At 43.6% G+C, this 17,140-nt stretch overlaps 1 protein-coding gene across 2 annotated transcripts; it reads right to left on the bottom strand.

Annotated features, from left to right (window-relative positions):
• Nucleotides 1-1,580: 1,580 nt before the first annotated feature.
• On the bottom strand, nt 1,581-9,638 carry NRSN1 (neurensin 1). Of its 2 annotated transcripts, XM_064161073.1 has the most exons (4): nt 9,463-9,638; nt 6,545-6,628; nt 4,177-4,374; nt 1,581-3,178 (listed from the first exon to the last, which is right to left on the bottom strand). In XM_064161073.1, the coding sequence occupies exons 3-4, from the start codon at nt 4,363-4,365 to the stop codon at nt 2,780-2,782; spliced, it is 588 nt and encodes a 195-aa protein (XP_064017143.1). In that variant the 5' UTR covers nt 4,366-4,374; nt 6,545-6,628; nt 9,463-9,638; the 3' UTR covers nt 1,581-2,779. The 2 variants fall into 2 exon arrangements, with proteins under 2 accessions (XP_064017143.1, XP_064017142.1); XM_064161072.1 differs by lacking the exon at nt 6,545-6,628 and having other exon boundaries at nt 9,463-9,637.
• Nucleotides 9,639-17,140: the final 7,502 nt, after the last annotated feature.

Raw genomic sequence — 17,140 nt, 5'->3', positions numbered from 1 at the left:
TAGCACCTGGGTAATGCCATGCATGACTCATCCTCTCTTGTACTGTCAAAGCATGTTCAGTTCTGCAGGAGCAATGTGAAATGTGACTGAATGCCTGGTGCTTGGCTCAGCTCTATTCACTATCTGTAGGGTCAGCTGTCCTCTGGACAAAAACCAGGCAACAATTATATGTCTATATCTACATAGAATCACAGAATGCACTGGGTTGGATGAAACTTTTAAAGGTTATCTATCCAACCCCTCCTCCAGTAAGTAGGGATATCTTGAACTAGATAATGTTGTTCAGAGCTCCTTGAATGTTTCTAGGGATGGGGCCTCCATCACCTCCCTGGGCAACCACTTCCAAAGTTCCACAACCCTCATAGTAAAGTACTTCATCCTAATGTCCAAACTGAATCTACCCTTCTCTAAAACCCATCCCACTCACCCTAGTGCTACATGCCCTTGTAAACAGTCCATTTCCAGATTTCTTGTAGGCCCCTTTCAGATACTGACGGCTGCTATAAGGTCTCCCCAGAGCCATAGAGGTGTGTTTTAGGAACTGTGTATCCATATAGCTACTTTGGATAAATGAGCCCAACCTGTGCTTTCTCTGATAGATGGATTTTCAGTCAGAATTTCAGTACAGCGTCAACAAACAGCAAGTGGAGAGAAGGGACTCAATAACAGCTACAGGAGCCCTCACTCTCATCTCTGGTGAGCTTCACTGTAAATTTTCAAATGTCACATTTCCTCCATGCATTATTTTTAATTAAAAACTCTGCACTGAAAAGGTCAGGACAGCTTGGCTCTGCTTCCCACATACTGATAGCCCAACAGTGAAAGCCAGTGGCAGCAAAAAAAATTCCTCCTGACCTGAAAGTGCTGAAGACCCTCTCTGTCTGGAATAATAATGAATAGCAGCAGCTTCTAGTCCTGCCACGTGCTTTGTGAGTGATAGCTACCATCACCCTTGCTGCCTTGCTTTATAAACAGGCAGCTCCTCACCTTACCACTCTTTGCATCTTTTCCTCTTTAACACTGCTTCATCTGCTGCTCCACTCAGATTGCAATCTTATTTTTAAGCACTGGCTGCAATGTGCTTTTGCACTCCTAATACATTGGTTCTAGTGAACTGATGGATACAGCAAAACCTGCTTTGTTTTATTCTCTGTAACCATGTGCATGTGATGAGATCTTGGTTGCCCATCTTTTCAGTGCTGTCTGAACATTACAGTTGTGTTGCTAGAATAGGCACTTCCCTTGCAGAAGAAGATTTTACTTCCAATGCCATTGCAGACCACAATTAATTATTGCAGATTCAGCTGAAACTTCCAAAGATGCACATTCTGGTTTAAGTTGTGGAAGTATGACCTGAGTCACAGACCACAAAACGTTTTATCAGCAAGGGAAAGAGCACAGCTGTTACCTACATACCTATTATTAGTGCAATAGAATCTGTGGAATCATTTTAACTCAGCATCAAAGTGACTTTTCCACCTATGAAAGCTGAACACAGAATGCATTAGAGACTAGTTTCAGCTGCTGACTCTGCCTTTCAAATTTGAAATTTACAGAGAAACCTGCTTGACTAGGAGGACTTCTCACTGGTGGCTTGCACCTAGAATTTTATTCAATCCATTCAAAAAAATAGACAGAACTATAAGGTGGCACATATTGTCAGAAAGTACAAATGTCACATCTCTCTTTATACAGTTTAATTTAAATCCATAGATTAAGACAGTGAAATAATTGTCTTGGCTGGGAAAATAATTAAGGGTCTTCCATGAAAGGACACAGCTTCAGGTAAGCATTGTCACAAACATTATCTGGTTAAGCATAACTTTTTCTATGCTCTATAAAAATATAAACAGCATTTCAAAATGTTTTTAGATAAATAGGTTAAGGTCATCTAACATGGTATTCATGTAGTGACAGAACATGGGACCTGGGCATGTCAAACTGCATTTAGTAATCCACATCCAGCCAAAATGAAAACATTTTCTATGAGCTTCAAAGACAATGAAGTACAATGAAAGAAACAGTATCAAAACAAAGACATACAGGTATGATGTTCCTCCTCCCATATGAATTCCTTCTCTTTATTTTTGTACTCTTTGTTAACATGGCAATGACTAAGATAAAAGTGGCAGTTTCACACAGGTCAATTATAACTTGGGATCAAGTATAACTTGCCTTTCCCAGACAGCTGCATTGCTGGGAAGTGATGTGTGCTGCAATCAAGTTAAGGGCACCCACTGTCACCTATGTTTTACCTGTGCAGTATTTCTTCGATACAGACTGTACAGAAGGACATGTGCAAATTACAAGGGCAGAATCTTGGCTTCCCAGACAGCAGAATCTTGGCTTCCCAGACAGCAGAACCAGGTGGTAAGACTAAACAGTATTTTAAAGCCAAGAAGAAAAACTGAACAAAAAACCAACTCATCTGAACTTTGAACAGTGGGATGTGAGGTGTTCCCAGTACAGCTGTCATAAACACTCTGGGTTTTTATTAGGAATGCAATCTTATAAGCTAAACAGCTAATTGTTGTTGCAAGGACTTATTGGTTCAACACAGATTAAGAAGTTCAAATACACTGAATATACTGGTCACAGGTCTAATCACATCACTCCCCTTTTCTCAATCCTAAATTTGCATTGGATTGGCTTCACCATCAGCTGTGTGTTTGTATAGCAGAGCACTCGATGTTGTAACTGACTAGCACATATGCCAACAACAGCTGCTATTTTCCAGTTAAAGTGATCTACAGGTGAGAAATAAAACCTAAGGAAAGGGTCAGGTTTCAGATAGAGGTTGGACATTTTGAACTTTAGACAAAGTGACAGGTATCTTTGACTCTCCAGGTGCTGGCGCTTTTGTGACTGGATTTGAATGGGCTTTTACATCAGCTATTCTCTCTTTAAATCTCTGTTGGAGGTACTTTTCTTCTTTGGAGTAACTTTTAGCAAAAGCAGACATCATCAGACATGCTGCCACAGTGGACCCTCCAACACAAAACAAGATTGCACCTGCCAGCTTGCATATATCAAGGGACCCATTAAACTGTATGGCACGGGTATCCACCACAACAAAATCATCTTTCCCAAGAGCTTCGATTTTTGGTGGCACAAGAAAACCCACTACAAGAACTGTTAAACCTATCAGCATAAAAGCCATCCCAGAGATGAGTCCGACCTGTGGGAAAAACAAAAAGACACAAAAGAAACAATTAATATGCCTTTCTAGTTTTCAGCTGCTGAGTGGCCCAAGGAGGCATTCAGCTTTCAGAATGTCTCCCCTAAGAGAGGGCTGGTATTTTAATTTGAGGTCCTACATGGCCATACTAGAGCTACAGTATATGCAGAAACTGCCTTTTTACAGCTCATATAAATGTAACTCAGTACTTTTCTGGAAACAACAGAACATGTATCTGTACATGTAAGCAACATTTTGTGTTCAAAGGTCCTGTCACAGAGGGGATACCAGTTTAACCCCAGTGCTGTGTTATTTCTGGTTATTTCTTTTGCATTAGGCGGTGGTTAGCACTCCAGCAGTTCAGTGCCTGATGACAGTCTGTGGTCACATCTAGCACCTGCTTTCATTCCATGAAATGTAGTTCCTTTGCAAGGTTTAGAAGTTGTTATTGCTGTGAACAGATCACAGAGTATTTCCAGCACATTTCAAGTCTAGGTGTAGAACCTCGTTTATCGAGAATGGTCACAGCAACAAAGCAGAGGGGTTGAGTTAGATTGCATTTTGGGCCCTTTCTAGCCTCTGGTGTTCTCATATTCCATCAAGTTGCCTGATCTTAATGGAGATATTGTAATTGACTTGATTCCTAGGTCACACAGTCTCAGAGTTATTGTTGCTAACTTACCAGTTTTATTCCCAATAATCTGGCAGTACTGCTATGGCTGCAGGGCAGATGTAAACTACACTTTCAAGCTATAGGTAGGGTTTCCTACACAAGACTGATGTTTCAGTGGCATGGCTCCTCGTGACAGAGAAACTACAGCATCCAAAGACCCTAAAACTACCTCAGAAGCCAATCTATCTTGGTAAGAGCATCCTGCTTGTCTATTCTGTCATCTCAGCAACAGAAGGCCCTTCTGGATGATACCTATACCCATTAGTTGCGTGGGAAAATCTCAAAATGGTCATTTTTGTGTTCAGTAAACAGCAATGGGCAATACCTTCCAGAACGTAGAGCTCCACCTGCTAGGCGATCTCTGGATCTGAAAATCATCCTCATACTCCCAAATTGAAGCTGTGCAATCCTCATAAAATTGATGCAGGTAGGACCGAACTCCATAGCGTTGGTACCCTCCCTCAGTGCTGCCCTGCGCATGCTTGGACCCGCAGATGTCAGCATAGGAGCTCATCCTTCCTACCTGCAATGAGAGGTTCCATGCAAAGCAGATTGTTATCAATGTGGCAGAAGAGTAAACCTGGGTACAAACTCTCCTTGTAACACAAAGAAAAGCAGCCCAGGAGGGCCGTTTCCAAAACAAACACCCTGGAAGAGTTGCATGTGGTGACTCAGCCCAAGTAAACCCAAGGCACTCAGCTTCTTGGCTCAGCACAGCCTAAAGGTGCTGCAGAGAACATTCTCTCCCATACACAGAGTGCCTGCTCTCCATCTTTTGCACTAGCATGCTACTGTGTTTCCATGGAGACTGAAAGAAGCAGGCAACATCAGGTAACAAAAGCCAGCATCCCTCAAGGGTTCATACTGCCTCTCATTCAGACTGCTTCTATCAGTTAAGTAGCTTGCAACCATAGGAACTTGCCAAATTGCTGGCTAAGGTGTTTTTTAATTTTTTTTTTGTTTTTGCCTGAGCTATTGAAGTGCAGGACTAAGCACTGATACAATATTTGTAGCTGCAAGAAACAAAGGCAAAATAATCATAGAAGCAACCAGGTTGGAAGAGACCTCCAAGATCATCCAGTCCAACCTAGCACCCAGCCCTACCCAGTCAACCAGACCACGGCACTAAGTGCCTCATCCAGTCTGTTCTTGAACACCTTCAGGGATGGGGACTCCACCACCTCCCTGGGCAGCCCATTCCAATGCCAATCACTCTCTCTGGCAACAACTTCCTCCTAACATCCAGCCTATACCTCCCCCAGCACAACTTGAGACTGTCCCCTTGTTCTGTTGCTGGTTGCCTGGGAGAAGAGACCAACCCCAACCTGGCTACAGCCTCCCTTCAAATAGTTGTAGACAGCAGACAAATAAAGACCTAAATGGAGTTGAACTGACTATATCCTGAACTTGAATATGGATAACTAAAAATGAGAACATGGAATGCTGTTACAGCACTAAACTGCTCACTGAAGAGAGGAAAATGGAAATACTAAACTTCCCATAGAGAAGTCAATGCCCAAACTCCATCTGACTACAATAAAATCAGTTTGTATGCTATGAAAACCACCAACACCAACAATCTCTCCTTAAAGAAGTGCAGAAAGTCTTAGTTCAAAGGAAACTGCTGATCATAGTCAGTACTTATATCTGAATGTCACAGCTCAGTTTATGTCAGCTTCAAGTAGTTCATCTGATTGCCACAACATTTTACTTAGAGGGAAGGAAGGTTGATTTGACATACTCATGGGATCTAGGACCTTGTGATTTTGCAGGCCTATGGCATTTCAGGAATGGATCATCCTTCTGGGCATGAAATTTTTGAGCATGCATGAAAAACAAACGCTGCTGCATTTGAATTAAGCAGAACCCAGAAAATACAAATAGGTAATGGCAACAGCCTGAATGAAGCTATTGGCTGGCAAAGTAGTGGTCTCCCAGCCTTTTGGAATCTGGCTGCACTCTTGACTCAGGGACAAAGGAAAGTTTTCTTCCTCTTTGTTAAAAAAAAGACCCACACTAATATTTTTTTTTTTTTTAATTTCTTTTGTATATTTAATATATATATAGTTTGAGATTCTCAAAATCTTGCAGACCAAATATCACTTTCAATCTGTGATGAGGTTACAAGGCTTTCACAGAAGTCACAACCAAGTGGAGGAGGAGACCCATTGTAAGGGACAGAGCTCCCTCCAGGAGGAAAGGGGAGAGTATTGGTGGCTGAGCTTTGCAGAACAGCAGAGATAGCAGAAAGCATGGCTTCTGGTACAACCTCCTCTGAACCTGGAACTGCCTTTGCATCCCCTGTGAGTTGCCTTTTTCTCCTTCAGCCACCATAAGGTGTCACAAAATCAAAAAGGTACTTTCTGACTTGATGGATGGGCTTGCTCTCGGATGATAGTATCAGTGCCTTCCTGAGTGTGATGAAGGTGTTGACCTTCCCAGTCAAGGACCTAAAATCGACAACCTTGAGACAGCACGTAACTTTTCTCTGGTGAGCAGGGAGAGCCTGGCACTTGGGCCACCCTGTGTCAAGTTTTATGTGGCTAATAGTAATGTTTCCCATTATAGTTACTATATGGGAAAAAAATGCTTGTTATGCTGTTATGATACTCTTGAACACTATTACTTTCTGAAGTATAGAGAACTCCCAGTGGTATGGATACAAGTCTGTAATCTGAAATGCTGAAAGTCACTCTACTTTTGGAGTCTGTTGGTTCTTCTGCAAAACAACTTTTCGCATCCTGTGGGAGTCTCTCCTTCTGCTGTTTGTTCCCTACCTGAAGGGATAAAAAGAAGTTTCCTTTCCTCGCTGCCACCATTTCCTCAACAGCTAGCTGCCACCTTCCACAGAAGAGTTTTCATAGAACCAGAGTTCTGTCTGCCTCATAGGTAGACCTCTACCTTAGGGTGAAAGGAGAGGATGAAGCGCTAGTATAGCTTCCTACAGCTCTTCCACATGAACTTACATAGCTCAAGGATAAGAACAGTTTATGTCCATTGCCTTTGCCATGTGTTTTAGCTTTAAGTAAACAAGCACTCATCCTCTCACTTCATGAAGAAAGATGGCAATCAAAGCTCTGCAAAAAACTCTCAGGTGCCTACTTAGATCTTTATTCTTGCATTCAATTCTACTTCCTTAAATAACTTATGCCTAACTCATCGCCAACTAAATTCATTCAGCTAAGCGTATTTAGCATCATATAATGAGCAGAAAGGGAGGCATTTCCCCCAGGCAGAAGTAACTGCAGAAGGCCAACACAGAAAAGGACCAGACCTAACATGACCAGATAGTGCCAACAAAGCTCGATGGCATTCACTCCAGATGCCATCAGAATACAACTTTAGAGTTTCTTTGGTTTCTCCAGAAGGTGAAGCTGTCGCTGAGTCTGAACCAGCAACTGTAGTTATTGCAATTAAAGAAAACTTGATGTAATGTGACAGAAAGCTGCATAAACACTAGCACACATTCACTGCACTATCTGTAGGCTTAGTCAAGACAGAGAAAGGAGGATGTAGTGTTTCTAACAGCTTGGTGAAGAGTTGCAGGTAAGGAACATAGCCTGAGGTGACTAAAGAAAAAGAATCTATGTGCAACCTAAAATGCTAGCAGGTGGTTTTGGTCAGGCATATGAACAAAATGAGAGGTGGAAAACAAAAAGAATGATCTTTTGCTTGAGAGAGTTGAGATATTATCAAGTCACATGATCTTTTAAAATGTGAGGGGAAAAAAAAGACTGACAGCATCATTAATTCTTTTCAAGCACTGCATAATATTAAGTGCTACTGAACATTTTCTTTATGCTCATGCTCTTCCACTTAAGTAATCTCCTACCTTTTGCAAAATATCTTGTCCCTTAGAGAGAAGAAGGCTTCTCAGCCCTACATGAGTCATTGAACAGCCCAGTAATTTGGCCTAAGATAGTCTCCTTCCTCAGCTGTAATGTAAACATAATGATGTTGTTCTTGCTCCTTACAGAGGAACTGAAATTGTCAGAGTATAGCACAAGAAAACAGCTCTCCATAAATGTGTCACAGCATCAAATTACACTGGATGAATAAATACTGCAGTAGCTATGATTTCCTGAGTGTTGACGCATGTCTCACCTTCATGGCTGAGAAGCTAAACACTGAGACGTTGGAAAACTTTCACTAAAAAGAGTCAATTACCCAAATCTGTTGTGCGCAAGCTCAGAACATGCATCCAGACCACAGAAGTGGTTTAATCATTGAAAGTTTTTCAGTACCTAAACCCGAGGTGCCTAGGAACATGTGGGATGTATGATCACAGCTTCACACGCTGCATAGTAGCAATCTATCCCCTAGCAACTTTTGTTTCCATGGCAAAAGCTGTCATGTTTACTTTGAGCTTTACTATTCTCCACTAATCTAGAGAAGTGTGACTGGATTGGTGAACAGGAAGACAAAAAGATGAGCAAGCTCCAGGAAAAATTACCCAGTAAATTTTCCAACTCCTTTGCTGACAGATTGGACATATTTTAAGAAATGTAAGGAATTAGCATCTGAAAAGCAAGACGGAGCAAATAAGCATGCACCATTGCTCCTTAACACCGCACAGCCACTAATGCTAATGGCTTTGCAAAGTGAAGTCTCCCTCTCTCCCAGATGTACACATTTTGATCCTTCGGTTCAGAGACCACGATTCCAGCTTTTACCTACAAAAAGCAATACCCTGTGAAGAGCAAATACTGGAATAACTAACCTGCCTTTGACGGCGGTTTCCCAAATGGCCTTTTGGATGGCTCAGCTACCTGTCATGCCATTGTCCAGCACTTTTCCAGGCTAGAGGCTGAGACAAGCTGTTCTTGGCCTGACCTAGGCCACCAGAGCCGAGCCCTCATGCCACCGCGGCACTGGCTCAGTGCGCGGCCGCTGGGCAGGGGGACCGGCAAGGGCAGCTGCCGCCGTTCCCCCAAGGACGTCTGTGGTGTTCAGCTCATTTTTCGAGGCGACTTCTGCGCCCTTGCCATGCACCGGGGAGTGAGGAGCGCCTTCTCCGGTTCAAGGGCTGGGCCTCGCCGGGGATATAGGCCGGGGCCTCCCAAGCGGGAGGCGGCGACCCCACCGGGTCGCGACCCCCGAGCCGGGCGCCGCGGGCTGCTCTGCCAGCACAACGGGAGCCGCTCTCCAGAGCTGCTTCCCGGGCGCAGCGGAAGAGCTCCGCAGCGCTCGCACCGCAACGGAGAGCTCGTCTCCCGTGACCGACTGCTGGCCCTCACCCCTCCTGGCCTGGCGCCAGTTGCCCCGCGTACCGAGACGACGAGGAGAGAGGAGAGCCTGGTCTCTGCCCTGCCCTTGCCCTGCAGCGCACGGCAGCGATGCCAGCGCCTTCCTGGCGGCGGTCAGCGCGGCACCAGCCCTCCCCAAGAAGATAGCCGCTTTCCCGGGGCCGGGAGGCTAAGTCCGAGGACCCTGCCGTACCCGCCCCCACCCCGGCCTGGCTGTCGGCTTCTCTCCTTCACTTTCCCCGCGGGAACCTCAGCGCAAGATGCCCCCCGTGAAGACGCCGACAGCCACAGGAGCCTCCACCGTCCCTGCCAAACTGCCGAGCCCAAGTTTTCCGACAGGCCAGGAGCGGCGGCGCCAGGGTTACCTGTCCCTTCTGGCGCTCCCCTCGGCCAGCTGAGCAACCGCGGCGGCGCTAGCTGCGGCTCTCCCACCCTGGTCCCATCTCCTCTCTGCGCCGCGCACGGCCCCAGACACCACGTATTATGTACAGCCCGGAGCGCTGCTCGCTCCCGCGCGGTGCCTGCGCACTGAGCCGCCGCCGCCGCCGCTGCCGCCGCCGCCGCCGGTCGCGGAGGGGCGCCTGTCTGCGCTCTCCCTGCCAGCTCCTCCGGGGCGGTGGCTTGGGCTGAGTGGGAGATAGACCGAGGGCAGCCGGGCTCTTCCCACAGCCTGCTGCCGTGAGGAGAGTCCCTCCGGCCGCGGCATCGGCGGGGCCATTCCCGGGCACGGGCAGGCCAGCAGGTGGCACGGAGCGGTTGCCTAGGTGTCACCAAGGTCACCGGGTAGCGGGAGTAGGAGGGGCCTTGAGGCCAAGTCCGTAATCACCTCCCCTCTCCCTTTAATCAGCACGGAAAAGTATGGAGACTTAATGCTCATGATTCATAGAATCCTCTTAGTCAGAAAAGACCTCTAAGATCATCGAGTCCAATCATCAATCCAACACCACCACGGCCATTAAGCCATGTCCCAAAGTGCCATGTTCACATGTCTTTTGAACACTTTCAGGGACAGTGATCCCACCATGTTCCTGGGCAGCCTGTTTCAGTGCCTGACCACTCTTAAAAGTAAAGGAATTGTCTTCAGCATCCAATAGAAACCTCCTTTGGTGCAATCTGAGGCTATTTAATCTCGTTCTATCACTTGATACGAGGGAAGAGAGACTTACACCACATCACTACAACTTCCTTTCAAGGTGCTGTAGACTGAGAAGGTCTCCCCTCAGACTCCTCCAGACTAAACAACCCCAACTCCCTCAGCTGCTCCTCAATGAGACATGGCCCTTCACCAGCTTCATTGCCCCTTCTCTGGACACACTCCAGCGAATTGATGTCCCTTGTCTAGTTAAGTGGGCAGACATCACAAAAATTTGACATGAGCTACAAAGAATAAGGCACTGGGATCCGTCTACCAGGAGACACACGTGGACTTCTAAGGGAAACTGAGGCCAAGGGCCAAACGTGAGTGTCTTGGGTCTGCCTGTGGTGGTTTGGGTGTTACCTGCCCCCCACTTTGGAAATCACCCAGACTAGACTCAGCCGGCTCTGGAAATTTGAATGAAGCTTATATTTACAACTTAGCACAATGTACAAGCAGATATTTACAGTATATACAGATATATACAGAAATACACAAGGTAAAAGGTAACACAGAAACACAACAGCCCTCCCAGAAACCTGAGTCCCCAGGAGGGGCTCCCAACTGCCCTTCCACCTTCTCCCACCCCTCTCAACCTTACCCCAGTCCCAAGGAAGAAATGGAGGTTTGGCCAGGGGGCTTAGGAAGCAAAGTGGATTAATCAGAGAGACGGCAGAGAGGCTAGAGAGAAAAATGCAGCTCAGAGCTCTCAGGCAGAAGTGCCTTATCTGTGTTTGGATTCTTGTTCTTATACCTCTCAGCAAGCCTATGAGTGAAGTAGACATCACCTTTGTTTCTCTTTCACAGCCTGTAATCTAGTTCTTCTCACCAAAACATTCTAGCACACTGCCAAAGTAACAACAGGTTGGTTGTTCAGTGGGAAAAGATGTAGAATATGCTGATTTGGGGAATAAGGAAGCCACTGAAGGAAGAGTCAGATCACATGACAGGACACTAAGACCTGGAGTTGCTAAAATGTATCCCAAAGAGAGGTAATAGAGAATTGTTCTGAAAAAAAGATGAGAATGTATAGACTCATTTCAACACCCTGTACTGAAATATGAACAGAAACAATGTCATTTGATGCAGAAAAAAAATGGAAATGCTTTAAAGCAAAATTGATAATTATTAGCCCAAAGAAAAACAAAGTATTTTAAAAGTTCTTAAACCAATATAGGATGTAAAGAAGGTGAGATTAATGTCAGTTTCAATAGAGCAGTGCTCAAGCTCTTTGGAAAAAAACCCTGCCTATCATGACAACAGTAATTCTGAGTAATTGCAAATCACAAAATCAGCTGAAAAAAGAGCTACTAAGGAATTACATTTGGAGGAAGAAATGCTGATTTCAGTGGATTTCATACTGTCCTTCCAAAGTGCTTATGCTTTTCATGTTTCAAGTAATGAGTAATGCTGAAAGTGGTTTCCCTGACCTAAGCAGAGCTAATTCCACAGAAGCTGTTGTTCAGTGAGCAGTGCTGGCATACCCCAGTCTATCACAACTAACAAAGTGATAAGCTGAGAATTAATAGTGAAAAAACAGAAAACACAGTCAAATGATAAGTGAGTGAAAAGCAGGATGGAGTATCAGTCTTAAAGGAGATTTCCTTATGGATAGTCCTGTAAGACTAACACTAGGTTTATGTGTAGTATCGCAGTAAGGACTAAATGCCTCTTTATTCCAGATCAGGAAGATGTCTGCTGTAGCAAAAGCAATTAGTCTATACAAACTGCTCCTTCTCTTTTCACAAAGATGCCTTCTTTTGAAGCTATTTTCTTACCTACTCACAAAGACAATAAATAAAAAGAATAGGAAATACCTGTGCTGTCCCAGTACAATTGTATTTCCTTACACAGAAGTGTCAGCTCAGCAAACCAGGACAAATTAGTGTTATAGCAACGAGGATATTTGCAGTAATGCTAAAAATGATCTGTGAACTCTGAATTAACAACCTGTCATGGTAGGCCTAAATAGGCCAAAATAGGCTTATACATGTCCTGGCTTGCCCAGACATGTTTTTCTGCTCTCCCTCCTTCTGCTATGAGGCAAAGCAACTGAGGGAAAGAGGACAAAGAGCCTGGAGTTGCTGTGTCTAAGGACTCTGGCTTGCCCAGACTTGTTTTGCTCTTGTTTGCATCCTGTGGTAAACAAGGTACATGCACTTGGCTTGTGCCTGCCTCATGCAAGGCCTATGTTTTTCCCAAATTTAGGTAAAGTAAGCCTATGGTTTCACCTAATATGGTCAAGCTTGGATAACTGCCATGCTGATTGGCTATTTTGTGTCCAAAGGTCCTTTAGTCTTGGGCTGCATTGATAAAAGGAGATGTGCTCTGCCATTGTATTCATGCTTGCTTGCTTCTGCTGCCATTGCTCTCTACTTCTGGCAGTGTTCTGCCTCACAGTCTTATTGCATCCTGAACTGCCTGGAAACTGCCTGCCTCAAGTTTACCAGGAACAGGCACCAAATACCTCCACGTGATCAGCCTACATAGCCAGTGTGACATCCGTGCTAAGACTCTACATTGCAAGACATCCTACCTACACCTGCCAAGATGAGGAGCCCCGGAAGGGACACGCAGATCGTCCAGAGAAATCAGGACTAGCTCAGAGATAGTCTGCCTCCTTTCCCCAACACCCTGTGAAGCCTGGGAAGAATCAGAAGCCTCAGCGGCCGACAAGACATTGACAGAATTCCCTGCAAGTGTTTTGGGTACTGTCTGAAGCTGTAGCTAGCCCCGTGAGTTGGGAAATAATGTGAGTAAATACTTAAAGCCTCTTGTAATTCACCAGTTGCCTTCTGCCATAAGCAGAAAAGAGGTCCTTGAGTCCATCTAGTGGACAAGCAGTATAATTGACTGCAAGTGGTATACTGACTGCAGGAACCTTCTCTTCCAGCTCAATTAATGTTTATATTTTTGCCAGTTGTTTCTTAAATGTTCTAGATCCTGTGCTATCGTCTGTATAATGTTTCTATGACCATTGTAAGAGAACATAATTATTATTAAAAATAGTGTTTGGGGTGGCAAGAGTTCTGAGTACCAAAATTAATAAACAATATTAATTTTGAAAAAATACCACCTCACATCCATTAATTACCTCTCCATTACACAACCCTAAAGGTTAACCATTGATGATCTCAGAAGTTGCTTTTAGTGCACTTTTAGTGCTTCAGGAAAACAGTAAATGAGGTTTAAAATCAGAGCTTGAGGTATGTCTGAACTTGGTTGTGAGAGGGGTTGAACAGAAGAGTGTAAATATTCTATTTATCTTTAAAATTGGTAATATCCATACAAAGATACTTTACAATGCCATGACCTATAGGTCATTGTAGGACTCAGGATGTGAGCTGCTGATATATGATAGAATTTCCAAGTAAGTTCTTTCTCATTTCTTAGCTTTTACATAATTTCCCTTGATGATACCCTGAAGTCTTCAGCTGGCATAAGGAACCTCAGAAGTTGAAAGGGACCTCCAGAGATCATTGAGTCCAACCCATCTGCCAAAGGCAGTATTGCCTAGAATAGTCTGCAAGAAAACCTTTGTGAGCATTCTGGGTTTCTTGCCTTCTTTTTCTCCCTCCTGAAATGAGATCAGTGTGCTCTTGCAACAAATTTTGAGAGGTCTCTGGTGGGATAAGCTGGTTCTGTGGAAGGCAGCCATTGCCACTCTCTCTCTTCACACTGACTTGAATCAAGTAGCCATAAGGGTATAATATAAAGAGTATTTTGTTCCTCAAAACTTCTGATGAAGAGGGTGGTTTATGAATGGAATGGGTGTTTTTAAAAGATTCTATACAGCTGCTACCAGCTGCTCTGTTCCTGTTTTATCCCACATGATTTGCCTGTTGATATTGTCTAGAAATTGCTTCTTTTTCAAATATTGTGGTATTTGCCAGTGCTTTACTCAGAATGTTCTACCTAGGAAAGATCATTAAGAGGGATAATTTGTCATATTCTGCTATCATCATCTTTGTATATAGATTTGCTAATGTCCCCTGAGCCAGAAGTACAGAGATGCATTCTTGATAAAACCAGAAATCAGAAATTTCTTTTTTTTCTATCTTACCCTGAATATGTAGCTAAGAATTGTTAATTCTCTTTTTCATTCTTGTTGGTGCTGGTGAATTTGAATAGTATAATACGAAGAGTGGTGGTGAATGCAGTTAAATCTGGCTGGCACCCAGCCACTGGTGGTGTCCATCAGGGTTCAGTACTAGGGCCTGTCCTCTTGAATATATTAATGGTCTGGATGAGGAGACTGAGTGTGCCCTCAGTAAGTTTGCATATGTCTCCAAGAAAGGTGGCTGTGTTGATCTGCTAGAGGGTAGGGAAGCTTTACAACATAATCTGGACAGGTTAGATTGATGGCTCAAGGCTAATTGTATGAAGTTCAACAAAGACAAGTGCCAGGTCCTGCACCTGGGTCACAGTGGTAGGCTACAGACTTGGGAATGTGTGGTTGGAAAGCTGTGGCTTAGAAAGGAACCTTGGAGTATTGGTTGATAGTGGACTGAACAGGAGTCAGCAGTGTGCCCAAGTGGCCAAGAAAGCCAGTGGCATCCTGGCTTGTATTAGAAGGACTGTGGCCAGCAGGAACAGGGAGGTGATCATCCCCCTGTAATCAATCAGCACTGGTGAGGCCACACCTCAACAATTGTGTTCAGTTCTTTGCCCTTCACTGTAGGAAGGATATTGAGGTTCTAGAATATGTCCAGAGAAAGGCAACAAGGCTCCTGAAGGGCACAGCAGAGTGAAGGCAGTATACAGTGTAATTAGTGTTACAGAGTTTTAAAAAGCATTTTTTGATGATAAGGCTGGAGATGGGAAGGATGACACCATGATGTTTTTATTGCCTCTGTATACTGGCAGTGTGTGCAAGTGGCTGTTATTAGACAGGAACCACATTGTCTGGAGGACACTGTACGAACCTCTGTGAAAAGGCATCTTCTGGTTCAAGGAGTTCTTTGTTTTGTTGTCTAGAACAGCATAATGACACTGCATTTGTAATGTAATTAGCCATTCCCAGGTTGTCATTGACTGTCTGTTAATCTATATCTCTTGTTTAGAAAACATCGCTCGATTTTAGCGCTGAAAGCCTCCAAACAATTATTTCCCTGAAAGTGGAGAGAAGGATAAAATGAATTCCTTCTCAGCTTTTGCAGCCAGCAGTATATCTATTTTCAAGCAAAACTGTGTGCAATTGCAGCCCTGAGACAGTGCCTGTGTTGCTACTAGGCTCTCTGAAACTTTTAATCTATATTCAGAAGAAAAAACCCAAACTGAGGAGAGCACACGTGGATTATTCACACGATTTACAGATATAATGACAAAATAAATGTGTCAGATCTGTCAAAGGTGTTTGGATAGAGACATTAGACAAATGTTATCTTCTTTTTAGTGATTCCAGTAAAAAGTTGGTTTTACCTTTGGCCTTGATGCAAATTTGGAGAGTGTAGGACTGGTGCAGTTACAGGCAAATACCCTTGAGAACACAATCTGTTATTTCTAAACCAAAAGATAGTTTGGTAGTATTTTCCACCTGAATTTATTGATGATGCTCAAAAGAAATAGGCAACAATAATAAGCATCCCAGTTCCAGTCTTGTGCACACTGTGAATGAGAACACTAACTGTGTGTAATTTGCTGTATAAACCAGAAAGGCTCTAGTCTTAATATTGTAAGGAAGTGCTCCATGAATAGAGGTTAATGTTCACAAAGGAGACAGAAGAATCCTGTAAAACTTCATTCAAGTAAAGGGAGAGTCCATTGGGAGCAAAATCCCTGATGGAAGACACAGACTCCTTTTATCCTAATTTCCCAGCTGCAAGTGATTCTCTTCCTTTCCCCTTTGGCTGAGGTACTTGGAATGTACAGACTTCCCAGTCAGCCTACTATATGTTTCACACTTACATGTACATCCTCCTGCCCTGCATCACACATCCCATGTTCATTAAAATGAGGCTGTATCCCTTCCATGGCAGAGAAGTTACTATTCAGGAGCCTGTGTACTATTCCAAAAGTTCATGTTATGTTCAGCTACTCCTGGTCCTTGCTGCCTTTGAAGGATACTTTTTTGATTCAGGGAAAGACTCCAGTGGAGACTTCAGTGATAAGGATGCATAAAATCTTTGTTATCTCAAGTTTCATCTAGAAGTCTTTTCATTTACACTCTACCTTAATCCCATCAATACCATCCTTTTGGCATTATTCTTGGACTTGCATGTGAGACATTTAAAAGGGCACAAGGGCAAATTCTTTGATGTAAATCTTGAGCCCATAGAGTTTTAAAACCTTTTTGATTTCTATAACCATATTTCGCTGGAAGTGTGGTGCTCAGTGCTTAGTGGAGCTGATTCATCAGAGGAACTTTTCTGAAGTTGCTTTTTGCATTGCCACCAAAAGCAATTTTATTTTTTTGTTGTTGCTCCCTAGGATGAATTATTGTGACTAATATTGTTTTGCTTACAAAGAGAGCATAATAATCACTCATTTATTGAAACGTTGTAGAGTCATAGTTGCGTACAGACTTCATGTCTCCTTCCTGTGGTTTGGTTTTTTCAGTCTGATTCAATGGAGAGAAAATAGGAAAGGAAAAATGTTTGAAAAATATTGAGAAAGCACTATTCAAAATTAAATATCCCAAGTGACACTTAGTTTTGGTTTGATAATTAAACCTTTGGCTCTTCCATTTGAAATAGAGGTTTGATTTTGTTTAATAAACTGACCAAAGCAGAGAGAGAAAAGATGATGCAAAGGAATGCTCCAAAAATTTAAACAAAGCTTTTCATTTTGTCAGTCCAAAATAAAGATTTGTTTTACAATCAAGCCAACCAGTCCTTTTTTTCACCGAGTCACAGAATTAACCAGGTTGGAAAAGACCTCTAGGATCATTGAGTCCAACCTACTACCTA

This window comes from Pogoniulus pusillus, chromosome 21 (assembly GCF_015220805.1).
Source record: "Pogoniulus pusillus isolate bPogPus1 chromosome 21, bPogPus1.pri, whole genome shotgun sequence".
In the NCBI taxonomy this organism is placed as follows: Eukaryota; Metazoa; Chordata; class Aves; order Piciformes; family Lybiidae; genus Pogoniulus; species Pogoniulus pusillus.
Note: the sequence above shows the minus strand (reverse complement) of the source record. Positions and strands in the feature narration are given on the sequence as shown.

Excerpts from the sequence above, each read along its gene's own strand:
- NRSN1 (XM_064161073.1), bottom strand. The coding sequence starts at position 4,365 with ATGAGCTCCTATGCTGACATCTGCGGGTCCAAGCATGCGCAGGGCAGC. Across the intron at positions 3,179-4,176 it reads GGAGCTCTACGTTCTGGAAG|GTCGGACTCATCTCTGGGAT; the intron begins GTATTGCCCATT and ends TTTTTCCCACAG.